The sequence below is a fragment of the Mastigoproctus giganteus genome, chromosome 3, assembly GCF_048544385.1.
Source record: "Mastigoproctus giganteus isolate SK-2022 chromosome 3, ASM4854438v1, whole genome shotgun sequence".
In the NCBI taxonomy this organism is placed as follows: domain Eukaryota; kingdom Metazoa; phylum Arthropoda; class Arachnida; order Uropygi; family Thelyphonidae; genus Mastigoproctus; species Mastigoproctus giganteus.
In genome coordinates, this window is record NC_143577.1 from 179,112,560 (window position 1) to 179,126,558 (window position 13,999).

General features: G+C 35.8%; 1 protein-coding gene across 1 annotated transcript in view; it reads left to right on the forward strand.

Moving 5' to 3' along the window:
- shtd (anaphase promoting complex subunit 1) overlaps positions 1 to 13,999 on the forward strand; it is a 989,031-nt gene that overhangs the window by 569,691 nt on the left and 405,341 nt on the right. Inside the window, exon 27 of the mRNA XM_090370159.1 lies at positions 7,089 to 7,365. Within this exon, the coding sequence (XP_090226285.1) occupies positions 7,089 to 7,365 (277 nt within the window). The remainder of the gene's footprint in view (positions 1 to 7,088; positions 7,366 to 13,999) is intronic.

Below are 13,999 nucleotides of genomic sequence, written 5' to 3' on the forward strand. Positions count from 1 at the left end.
TGCAATACCAATCTTGCCCACCCACCGATGATAGGCCAATAGTTTTGAAATGGTGCCGTCTGGGTGGTGATACTCACCGAGAATAAGTAACAATATTCTCTATTAGCGAAGTGTTACTTTTTCGAGGTAGTGCAATACCATGGCAACTCGTGAAGGAAGAGCAAAATATGAGATGCAGAGCAAATGGTGCCTCCCACACTACCATTGTAGTTTCTTAAGAGTTATCTATGGGTGTATCTACACCGATATTATATAGATGATATTTATTCCATAATTGTTGCTTATTTTATTGATGCTTATTAAAATTTCTTAAAATTCTCTAACATTCTTAAAATTGTAGTTTTTCTTTTTTTTCTGTTAATATCACAACATCTGCATATTTTTTGTGGTTTATAATTTTACCATTAATTATTATGCCTCCTTTTTTTTTCAACTGATTTCATTAGTCCCTCTAGATATTAAATAGATATGGAGAGGAAGCACATTCCTGCATAACTCCCTTTCTCTATTTAAATTTTTCTGTTTTAAGATTGTTGAATTTTACAATTGCTTTTGTATTTTCATAGTAATTGTTTAAAAACATGACTATTTCTTGATCTAGTGGTATTTTGCAGTTGTTTCATTAAATATCCTCTGTTTACAGAATGAAATGCCTGCTTGAAATCAGTGAAGCACAGATAAAGAGGTTTCTTCTAATTCTATTATTTTTCTGCAATGATGTTTAGCTTGAATATTTGGTCTTATTGTTGATCTGTGTTTTCTAAATCCTGCTTGTACCTCCTCTGTTATTTCTTCATATATTTTAAGTATCCTAATTTGTTAGATCCTTATGAATATTTTATATATATGGTTTAAAACGGTAATGGGTAATATATAATTTTGACAATTTTCTTCATCTCATTTTTTGTGTAAAGGTGCAATTATTCCACTTTTCCAGTCTTCTGGTATATCCACTGTAAATAGAATTAGATCGAAGAATTGTTCAATATGTTTTTACATTGCTTCTCTTCCAAATTTCTATAGTTCTGCTTGGATAGCATTATTTCCAGATGCCTTGTCATTTTTCTTTTTGCTAATTGCTTTCTGAACTTCTTTTGTTATAGCAAGTGCTTTATCTCTCCTGTTATTTAAGGCAAGAATAGTTAAACAGAGTTTGATAATATTATTTCTTTTTTTTTTTTTTTTTTTTTACTTTCTTGTGTGTTTCTGTTTTTTCATTGTTGGTGTTTTCGGGCTGTATGTTTTAGGGAGTTCCTTTATAACCTGGTAAGTTGTTGTAGAGTTGTGGTGCTTATTTGCTTCTTCACACAACTCTGCTGCTTTATCTTCCAACCGTTTCCTTTTAGCTGCTTTACATGGGTTGTCTATTTTATTTTTTAGGGTTTTATATTTTTTCTTATTTTCTTTGGTGTTTTCTTTGTTTAGGAGGTTTTTCATTTGTCCTTTTTCTATCCATATATCTAAGATTTTGTTGTAATCCAAGGATTATTTGGTTTTGGTTTAGTTCTAAAGTTTCTAAAACTGCATCTTTAATCATTTGTTTTGTTTTCTCCCATATATTTTCCACAGATGATGGATAGTTTGTCTTTTAATTTTTCTTGTAGTGTTTTCCATAAATTTCCTTTAATTTGTCTTCTTCGAATCTTGAGGAATTTATTGTTGCTCTGTTGTTCTTTGTTTTTAAATTTCCATTTAATTGTTGCTGCTAGCAGTTCGTGGGCGGTGTCGAAATCTGTACTTCTTAGTGTTTTAATATTTTGAATAGATGATTTCCAATTGTTATTTATTAAAATGTAGTCGATACAACTTTTTGTATATCCATCTGGTGATGTCCATGTATATTTATGTTGAAATCTGTGGTAGAATAGTGTGTTTGTTTGTTTTCTTTGCAAAAGTTTTCTCTGCCTACCATTAGGAAATGAACAGACCATACATAAAACCCATTTGATTTCTTGTCTCCACCTTCCTTTCTCGTTTCTTACATAAAAGTACAATTTGAAAAGCATCCGATACTGAATAGAAGCAGATGTGGAGTGGACAGATTAATAACAGACTATGCCAGATTAAACATTAAACACATTTGTGGACACAAAGTTCAGCAGAAACTGATGAGAGCAATATTAACCTCTCTGTGTAGTAGCCATCCTTGGTGCCCTTTATGTTGAGCAGAGCTAACAGTTGCACATTTTGTAATTGGCTGTACACACAACTCAAATGTCAGGTCTTACACTTCCATACTGTCTCAGACTTATAGGGCTCTCCAACGCGGGAACACATGTAGCGTGATAATAAATTTACTGGACTGGCGCAGTAGAAAGAAAAAGTGCAGGGGCTCAAAAATGGTTTTATTTTTATTCAAAGTAATCACTACCTGATTGAATGTACTTATTATGCCATTCTAAAAAAAAAATTTAAAAGAATCAACAAAGGTATCCAAAGAGATGATGTTCAGTTCTGCAGTTACATGGTCTTTAAGGGAAGTTTTCACCTTGAGAAAGATGAAGTTGTCCACTGGTGCTAGGTCGGGAGAGTAAGGGTGGATGTGTGATCTGTAACAATGCCATATTTCATCACATAACAAGTGCAGAATGGGCAGGGGAATTGTCATGAAACAAGAACCAGCTGTCTTTCTCTTGAAATTTGTGGCATCACCTGGAAGCACTTCAATAGTCTGAAGCACCTGTATGTAGACTGCATTATTCACTCTCCCCCCCCACCCATCTTCAGGTACAAATTCCTTGTGAATCACTATTTGAAGAAAAACATAAGTAGCATCCTTTTTATTTGATGATTTTGAAGTCCACTGCTTGCTTTGATGTGTTGTCTCTTATACTTAAACACTCAACATTTATCTCCAGTGGAAATAAATTTGAGTTTTAGCATTATTAGAGGCATATTACCTGTCCAGTTCAGTCTTAAATTTATTTAGGCTATCCACTTCCACAACAAAAGATGGAAGTCTGTTCCACCAATCAACTACCCGCTGGCTAAAGGCAAACTTCTGCGCATCTATCCTACAACTGTCTTTCCTCGAGTTAATAGGATTGTCTTGAAAAATCTGGATGAAGTCTTGACATGATGACACTCTACATTGCTTCTGCTCTACTGTGAGGCTGTGTGCCACAAAATTTGCACAGACTTTTCTTTTCCTTAAATATTCATGTAGAATTTAACAAATTGTGTATTAATCATATCCAAATCATCAGACATCATTCTGAGGGTCAAGCAACAATCTCTTGCCACAATTTTCCCTCACTTCTGCAACTCTGTCCTCATTTTGAAAGGTTGATGGTTGCCCATTTCTTGGGCTATTACAAACATCATCGCATCCATCTTTGAACTGCTTATACCATTTAAACTCACTGGTGTGACTTAATGTTTCATCATTATAAACAATTTTTAACATTTCAGCAGACATTTCCCCAGTTTAAAGCAAAATTTGATATCCATTCGTTGCTCCATTGCAAGTTTGTGATATGAAACATTAATGCTACTAATGAAACTGGTTACAAACTCAGCACCACTGTTGGAGAAATTTTGAACTACAACTTATCATTTCCATTTATTTTCAAGCTCATTTAAAATTACCAGTCTAGGAACTTTATTGCCACACCTCGTATATTTAACACAGGAAACCTTCATGTTCCTTTAGTGGGCAAATCTATATGCATGTATTTAACTTGAGCTTAACATTCTACTGAAAAGATTGTAAGGATTGAGATTATAAAAAAGGTATAGTTTATCTCTATTTGCCCTTGCCTTTACACTCCCATAACAAATCCATATAATTTTTTTAAATGCTTCCCCCCACTTTCATGCTTTTCTTATTCTGCCATTTGCTTTTTTTTTTTTTTGCCTTATCTTCCATCTTCATTAAAGACTGGTCCTGTACTCAGAATTACTGAGTAGCAGTTTTTGTTTCTTTAATTTACACTTTGATGTTTCTTGTCTCTCCCAGTTTTTGGAACTTTTTGTTCAACTGATTTTCCAATGAAATTTTCTACGTCCATGATATGATTTATTCAATGGGTCTTGAAGGTCTTATAAGCTACCATTTATAACACAGTATCATCTGCACATAATAATGAAATTTTACATCTTCCACCCTTAACTTTGTCACTTAGATTCTCTTATTGAATGGTCAATGAAAATTGGGCGAAGCCCTGCTCTCATTCCATGTTTTTTAACCTTAAACTATTTTTCCCAATCTTCCTTCATTTCTCACTACTGAACTTGCCATTTTATACAAAACTATATCTTCATTAAAAGATTATCTTCATGCATACTTTTCTGAAATTTCAAAGTATATATCTAAGTACAGTAAAAACTCTCGCTAATTCGAATTAATTGGGGGGGGGGGTCCGGATTAACTGATAATCCAGATTAGTGAAGCAAAAGATATCCCTAAAAGACAAAAAGAAAAAAAATAATAAAAAAATAAAACTTAGAACACAAATAAATAGAAAATTAAATGATACATGTAGTGCTTATGAAAATTAATTTAAAAACAAAGATTTATCCATTGATAGAAGACTCAAAAGTTGTACAGCAGACTCTCAATTTACTTGGATCAGATTAACCAGGACACTTCAAGACTCCAAAGTAAAAAAAAAATATATATCCACTGGAAATCATAAAATACAAGTAATAAATAGAATGGGTATAAACAGCTGTTTTGTAAGTCATAAATAAGCAATAAGAAGTGGTGTTATAAGTCCTGATTCGGAAATGAATGTACCAATTATCCCTCAAACCCCCACTGTCTTCATATCCACCGCTCAAAAAAACAATGGAAAGAGAGAAAATGTTTAGTTTGTTTTAGTGCATCGCTTGGATTGTTGTGTTCCGTTGCACCGCAAAACGACAATTTTTTTCCTCTTATTTATGTCAGGAATGTCTTTTTTTAGTAATTTTTTTTTTGTTTAGAAATTGTGAAAATGATGGGTAAATGCAAAAGAGTTGTTTTCAGTTGAACAAAAACTTGAAATTATTCAAAAGTTTGAAAACCATGCATCCATTAAATCTTTAATGAACCATTATAATTTTGGTAACCAAACCATATGCATTGTCTTAAAAAAAATTAAAGGAAAACTATTAGATTTCACAAATTTTAATTGTGATTTTAATAGTGATTTTAATTATTTATTATCGTAAGCGGTTTTAATTATTTATTCTGACACAATGTCTTCTCACACTGCTGCGGTAATTTGATGTGTTTCAGGGTCTGGTTGGAGTTTTCGGCTTTCAGTTCCGTTGCCCATAGAATTTGGTTGTATCTCTATGAGTGAGGGAATTCATTAATTCGTTTTTTTTTCATCTTATTTTATTTGTTATGGTTGGAGAGAATTGATTGGAAGCATTCCACGAAAATGATTGAGGTAATCTCTTACTTTTTTTAATATAAAGAAGTACAAATGAAGCAATATAAGCAATTACCTGACCGACTCAGAGTCAACAAGACTGCAGAAGACAATGCGATGTTCCGCTCTCTCTCTCTCTCTCTCTCTCTCTCTCTCTCTCTCTCTCTGCGCAAAGTGACTCATCTACCTTCCTAAATCCAATGTTTCTTTCAAGGCACAGTACTGAACTGTGAGTAGAATTTTTCCTATTTCGATCTGGATTATTCGACATTCAGATTAACTGTAAGCAGATTAGCGAGAGTGTACTGTACTGTCAAGTTTTTTTTTTTTAAGATCATAAAATCCTACATGTTCTTATTTTGTTCCATGACTTTTTTTTTACAATTTGTGTTCTAGTGCATATTTTCTCTTGGATACCCAGTAAAAACCTGTATAATCTAAAACCTGACTATTCTTCCCTGAGGTTGTGTTCAGCATTACTTCTAAGTCTCTTCTCTAAGATTACTTGTGTTGATATTACCCAGTGCAGTTATTAGTGCACTCCTGCTGCAATTGTCACATTCAGCATTATTTCACTTTTTTTTTGTATATTGGTGCAGTTAATGCCATGCTCTAGTCTTCAGAGACTTATGCTTTGGAAAATAAACTATGGATATTATGATAAAATCATTGACACTGCTTTCATTCCACCTTTAAACATTTCAGGACTAATTTTACTTGCACCACTGTGTTTATATACTTGATATTTTCCGTAACCTTTATGTTCACAGTTGAGATAGTATCTGAAATATTTGCAGTTTAAATGTTTTCATTTCTGACCATGCCTTTCAGTGACTTTGTTTGGCAGCTTACCAGAGTGGTTACTATATACTTCTAAAATATCCTCTTTTTGTTTTATCTTTTTTTTGTATATCATTTTTGATTACCTTAATTATAATTTTCCCTCCGTTTCTATGGAATTTTTATCTAAACTGGCCAAGAAAAATATACAGCAGTACAAAGTTCAGTTCTTATGAAAATAATGTTATCTGTTCTAAGCTGTAAGGATGAATATTAAAACAGTGCCAATTTCACATGAACATTTTCTTCATTAAATAAACAGTCTTTCATTCCCACATTATAAATCAGTTAGTTGTAGTTAAATAGCAGTATTTTAAGTTCAGTGATGTTAACTGAAATTCTCTGGAAACACAATTTCAATTCATATTCAGCATCAGTTCATATTAAAATGTGTTAATGTAATGTACTAAATCAAGAAATATTAGTGATGGTGTGTGGGTCAAGCAAAGAAGTATAGCGTAGTAGAATTTTGCACAATATACCATCCATATAAATCAGAAATTTACAATGCCATACAGTAGATCATTGGCCTGGTGACAAGCCAAAAAAATTAATAGGATATCTTATTTGAATTCAATAATATTATAGTAATATTCTAATTAAAGAAGTGTTATAACTGTATCTGACGGCTTATAAGTAAGTGTGTGCCACAAAATAATGAAGATTTCGATATACAAGTTGTTGGAGAGATCTTCCGGATAATGAGGACTTATTGTAATTATAATCAAGACTCTGAGTAAATTTGGTCAAGTGCTGGGGAGATGCAGTGCCACTGCATCTGAATAAATCAAAGTGTTATTTTAAAGAATATAAATTTTTTGTGTTTTATTTCTATCGAGCCAAAGGTAAAATGTTGTAGTTATTTAGTTTTCTTTCTTATATTAATAGGAGGTGTACAATGGACCTTACAATAACTAAAATAATGAGTATTCATGTGGAGGCACTATTACCCCCTACATCAACAGAACTTGATATATCACCAGTTATACAGGTGGCAGCTGTATTGGGTATAGGACTTCTTTATCAAGGATCTGGCCATCACCATATGGCAGAAGTACTTCTTGGTGAAATTGGTCGGCCACCTGGTCCTGAAATGGAGCATTGTGTTGACCGTGAGAGTTACGCTCTAGCTGCTGGTTTAGCACTTGGATTAATTACTCTTGGAGTAAGTATTGATGAAGATTAAGAAAATCTTTTTTTTTTTTTTTTTTTTTTAACAGTTAATTTATCAATCAGTTGAAGTACATTGTTTGCATGCATGTGTGTCCTTTCTCCGTTTGTACCCTCAGAATTAGACTATGGGTCTCAGGTATGTGCATCTGCCAGAAATAGTGCTCTTGTTGGCTTGAGCCTGTCCACCATCAGGCCATTCATATTGCTGCTGGTGCATTCAAAACATCACCTGTCCAAAGTCTGTATATATCGAAGCAAATGAACCGTCCCTTTCACTTCGAAGAATGCAGTTGTCTTTACAATATGCTTTCAAGCTGAACTCCCTGCCAGATCACCCCACATGGACATCCGTTTTTGAGTCACAATGGGAAAATCTTTATAACACACGTCAGACTGCCAATCGCCCATTCGGCATTTGTGTTCAAGAGCCGCTCAATGAGCTTAACATCATGGTGGTAGACAAAGTTGCTCGATCACTAAAGCAGCTCTTTCTACCCTGGCATGCTCAAATACCAGCTTGTGACTTCTTGCTCAAGAGTGCGATGAAGTTTAGTACCCCATCATCTGTCTACCTTCAGCTCTATTCAAAACACCGTGCAGAACATTCTGACCTCTTGCCAATTTACACAGACAGCTCGAAGCCAGAATTGTATGTGGGATCTGCTACTGCTTTTCCAGATAATACTATATCAGAGCAGATACCCCCTTGACTGCAGCATATATACTGCAGAGCTGCATGCTGTAGAGTTAGCTCTAGATCACATACGAAATCACCAATACCAACGGTGTATTATATATATATACCGATTCGATGAGTGCACTACAGGCTTTATTAATGATGTAACACACTACTCATCCAATCCTGTCCCAGATCCTGCAGATGTTATACACCCTACATTAAGATGGATTTGATACCTGCCTCTGATGGATCCCCAGCTACATCGGAATTAAAGGAAATGATTTGGCTGACACTGCAGCCAAATCGGCAGGCCTGTCAGTCTCCTATACAGACTACAGGCAAATAATCCGTAACAAGATATTTGCAGTGGCAAGACTCGTGGCATGGGCAGGTAACCAACAAACTATATCAGATTAAGTCTGTAATCAAACCATGGCAGTCTAGTCTATGCAGGGTTTGGGCACAACCTTTGCCCAAGTTTCAGCGGCATCAACTTACTCTCTGGATTTCCAGAAAATTAAGACCATGTTTGAACAGTGATCCATCAGCTTTCAAATCTCTGTACTCCTTCCATGTAATCAGCCACTTCAATATTCTGAACTTCTACATGCTATCAAAACAACATGCGACAGTGCTTCTTGGCCAGGCGGAATATATTTTATCATGTTACAACATCTTTAAGAAAAAAATTTAAAAATACTTCTGGTCTTCTATAACCAAATCGTTCTTGAAAACCTTTACCCCACCTCTTGGCACCATGCCACAGTTCTGGCCATTTTAAAACTTGGAAAATATCCTACCAGTCCGTACAGTTACAGACCAATTTCCTTTTCCAGTTGCCTCGGTAAGTTACTTGAAAAAAATAATCCATAATTGACTTGTTTGGATAATAAAAACGCTACATCTTCTGAGTAATAATCAGCATGGATTTCATTAGAACAGATCCTCCTTAGATCTCATGATCAAAGCTGAGTCTACAATTTGATGCCTTTGTAAAAAATGAACATCTTGTTATGGTTTCCATAGACATAGAGAAGGCATTTGACACTACCTGACATCATGGCATTCTCAGTGACCTCCATGCTCTTGGTCTATGAGGCAACTTGCCTATATTCATTAGGAACTTCCTCCAGAATAGGCACCTCCGTAGCCAGGTGGGCAGGCGCAGCAGTGCTTAGCACATGCTTCTTGATTAGACTGGGGTTCGAGCCCGTGACCACCAAATACAGAGGGTGTGAAAAGATCAGGGAATGACTGCCACATATCCCCAGTGCAATATGACCTTAGTTGCTAATGCTCCTAAAAAACCAAATAACAACAACAACAACATCCTCCAGAATCGTTTGTTCCAAGTTCGATACCACAACTCATTTTCTATGACATTTTTATAAGAAGGAGTACCACAAGGGTATGTACTGAGTGCAACCCTTTTGCCCTTAGAATTGATTCCATCACAAAAGAACTTCCAAATACTGTTCAGACCTATCTTTATGCTGGCAAACTCTAATATTTCTTGCCATTCTCAGAACATGAGATCCATTGAATGGCAATTGCAGATTTCCCTGAATAAAGTCCAAAGGTGGGCAGTATACAGTGGCTATCATCTGCCATGGCAGAAAACCATTGCAATTCACTTTTGCAATCAATGTTATTACATCCAGATCCTGAACTTCAGATGTCAAACTCTACCATTCCAGTGACTAACAACGTCAGATTCTTAAGATTAATCCGTGACTGGAAGTTAAATTTTTTTGAGCACATTAAATTTGTGCATACTACCTGGCTCAAAAAGCTGTACATACTAAAAGCTTTATCTGCCCTGTCTTGGAGAGCAGACTATACATCTTTGTTGCTCCTTTATATAGCATTGATCAGATCCTGTTTGGATTATGGTGCTCGAATCTATGATTCTACCCGAAAGAGTACACTACACTGGCTGGAACCTATACAGCATAGTGCATGCGGATTGCCCTTGATGCATTCAGAACATCTCCTACCCATACTTTATATATTGAAGCTCATGAGCCCCCTCTTTGCCTCCGCAGGAAAACACTACTTCTTAGTATGCAACCCAAATACAAAATTGCTGTCAGCATCCTATTGAGCCATACCTCTTTAATCCACCACTACAAAACTTCTATAGAAATAAACCCAATAAAATAAGACCAGCAGGCTTGTGATTATTGAATTAATGAAGAGTTGGAATGTTCCTATTTTCAACAGGCAACAATTAATGAATTACTCCCAACCGCCTTGGACTCTTCCTCCTCAGTTATCTTTCGATTCTTATCTTCACAAGTGGGGAAAGAATCATCTATTGACACTCAGTGTGAAACAACTCCATGCAAAACATATTCATAAATACGCTGATATTTTGCCAATATATACTGAGAGAGTATATATTTGACAATATATACTCTCCCAGCTCAATTACAGCATGCAAAACTCCTCCTAGAAGGTTCACCTGTGTTAAATCAAATCAGAAGACTCCTATTACAAATTGAAGAATGTCATCAATCTGTGACCTTTTGCTGGATCCCAGCACATTCTGGGATAAAGGGGAACGAACTTGCTGATCAAACTGCTAAAAATCCATCAATGTTTGATTTAATCTCCATTCCGGCTCCAGCCTCTGACTACAGTTAGATCAACAGTTAGTTAGATCATACAAACAGCATGTCTTGCACAATGGAAAGAGCTATGGCACACCCAAACCAATAATAAACTCTACCAGTTGAAACACGATCTTAAGCATTGTTACTATAGCTCCAAAACAGTGTGAAGAGAAGAAGTGGTACTGGCACAGGCACGAATTGGACATACATTTCTGACTCGCCTCTACCTACTCACAGGCGAAGATCCTCCTCAGTGTCCATACTGTTCAGAAAATTTAACGGTCAAACATATTCTGATTGACTGCCCTCACTATCAACAGGACAGAACATCCGTTCTGTTTTTCCTTGAGAAATCTACGAGAACCAATGACATTACAACATATTATTAAAGATGATGCAGACATCAAGTTTTTCTCTTATCTGAAAATAATTGCACTACAGTCGATTCCGGTTATTTGGGACACATCGGGACTAGTGCATTTTGGCCCGATTAAGCGGCTGCCCCAATTATCCGAAGTTTCACGTAAATAGTTAAAAATACAACTTATCCCCCCCCCCCTTTACAATTAGTTCACTGTACAATCAAATCACGTTACGACGAACTCACCCCAGTAAAGTACCGTTCATTATACGATGTGTAGTAAGCGCCGGTCATTGTGATCACGTTTGTGAATTGAATGTTAATTCTATTAAACAGCGATTCTAATTAGTGAAAATAGGAGGAATATTATCCACAGTCTATAAAAGTAAAGATATATTAAGCACAAATTTACTCTTTATTACCTTACTAATTAAAAAAAATTAAATGATACGTGAAAGTCGGAAGAATATACGTGCTAATCGGAATAATTAATACGTACTGTAATATGTACATGCTAACTAGTTGACATTTCTGTTCACTGACATTTGTGGGTGGGGGTTAAAATTTAAAACAGTAAAAAGATAAGCAATCAATAACAAAGAGGGTTAAAATTTAAAACTGTAAAAAGATAAGCAATCAATAACAAAGAACACGGCACACACAAATTGCAAGTAACACAACACCTGCAAGTGAGAACGGAGTAACAAATTAAGAAGCTTTAAAAATAGGAATGAAGAGAAGATTCTGAAAATTATTTTTTTTATATGATTGAAGATTCCATGGAAGTGTAACACATTTTACCATAATAACCCACAGAATTCCAGCTGTCGGTATTACCGCAAATTCAGTAAGATCGAGTTTACTGTCTGTTTATGATAGATTACACTAACAGAAAAGCCCGATAAACAGGTGACTGCTAATTGTTTTTATTGTTTTATGGTTGTGACCTCCAGAAATCCGACCGAATTACGTGATACGGTCGGAGACAATTAGGGTAATCTCCAGTGCTGAGGTCTCCTGCCCTGATTAAACGGCATTTTATCCCAATTAAGCGAAGTAAACCCTGGCTATTTTCTCGATTGGTTTATGTTTTTTAAGATTTGCCCCAAATAAACAGCTTCCCCGATTAACCGGTGGCCCAAATAACCGGAATCCACTGTATATGATAAATTGCAAAATATCTCTGTAAACAAAACCAAGTGGTTACACCTAAATTTTGTTTTTAGCATTTTTCTGTGAATAGGTGCATTAGAGCCACAGCAGCTTGTGTGCCGTTAAACCCCCATAACACATACACACACGAAAAGAAAGTTCTGTTCTTTTGCTCAGTGAGAAAGTGTTATGGCTTAATAACTATATGGTGCACAAGTTGCCATTGAAAAAAGATATTCTAATTAATACTGACACAGAAAAAATTTCATGAACTGGCAGTAGATTGTTTTCAGTTTTGAAATTTTTTAAACAGTTTACCAGTACGTCTTGGTGTAGTTAAAGAAAAATCAATAGATGAAGCAGTAGATGTGTAGCATCAGTTTTGTCAGTTCCTGCATGAGAACCCATAAGATGATCATATGAAAGAGGAAAGAATTGATGTACAGTGTTCCTTGGTTGGGTAACTGAGATGTACACAAAGAAGTGTGAAATATAACAAATTATATGAAATAATGCTTGGCATTTTAATAATTCCTCTTAGGAATGCTGAGTAAGAGAGAATATTCAGCCAAGTTAGAAACACAAAAACTGGGTTCATAGTTTCTCTTTCTGGGGAAGCTTTGCAACAGGATCTAATTATTGTTGGTGACTCAGGAAACAACAGGTGCAACAGGAAATATATTGTGCAAAAAGGATAGGTGGAATAGGATCATGCTGTGTTGGCCAGGGGCAAAAGTTGATGACTTAGAGCAGATATTACCTTTTAAGGGCACAAAAGGTGATATTGTTGTACACGTTGGCACTAATGACCTTAAGAGTAAGAGATCTGAAGATTTACTTAACAAGTAAAGGTCATTGTTGAAAATTCGTGAGTTGGGGTTGAATTTGAAAGTGTCTGCAATCCTGCAGAGACACAATAGGAGAGAGTATATGTTGAGAGCCTTATCAATCAATTCGGCACTGGAGAGATTGTGCAGGGCTCATGGGGTAGAATTTTTCTGAGCATGGCCTGTGCTTGTTAACAGGAGAGATTGCTTCTACAGGGATGGGATACATTTAAATAGAAGGGAGTGCAAGAATATTTGCTGATGCTATTGAGGCAATGTTAGGTGGATTAGAAAACTGCTAGCTTGGGGGTATTCACAGACTAATAGATTGACAGTAGCCTCAGGCAGAGGTGGAAATGATTCTTGCACTGCTTCTATTGGAATGAGCAGCGACCTGCAAAGCCAGTTGCTGTGGATTTCAGGAACTGCTTGGGGTCATGAAAAAAGTAAATACATGAGCTCTGTTAGAGAAACTAAGAGTAAGAACAGTTGCATCTACACCAATGCTAGGAGTGTGGTAAATAAATTTGATGAATTTTAAGTGTTGGTTAAGACATCCAAGGCAGATATTGTTGGTATCTCAGAGACATGCCACTCAGATAATAACAGATGCAGAATTGGAATTTGGGGAGTACAATGTACACAGAAATGATGGACAGGATAGGAAGAGAGGAGGGGTTTATGCTGTTAGTTAAGAAACACATAAAATCTAAGGAAGTGCATGCAGTTGACATAAGTAAATAAAAGTAAGACAGTGCAACATTGAGTCAGTTTGGTGTGACATAAGCACTGGGAAAGCAAAAGAGGGTAGGAGTCTCTTTTAGGCCTAATGACTCTGATGAGTACAATGAACAATTATGCAGAGAAATAGAGTGGGCCAGTAAATCAGTGTCTTATAATGGGGGATTTTAACTTCCCAAATATAGACTGGAACTTGTGGATTGGTCACTCGAACACTAGCAAGGCTTTTTTGGATTTATTGGATGGTTGTT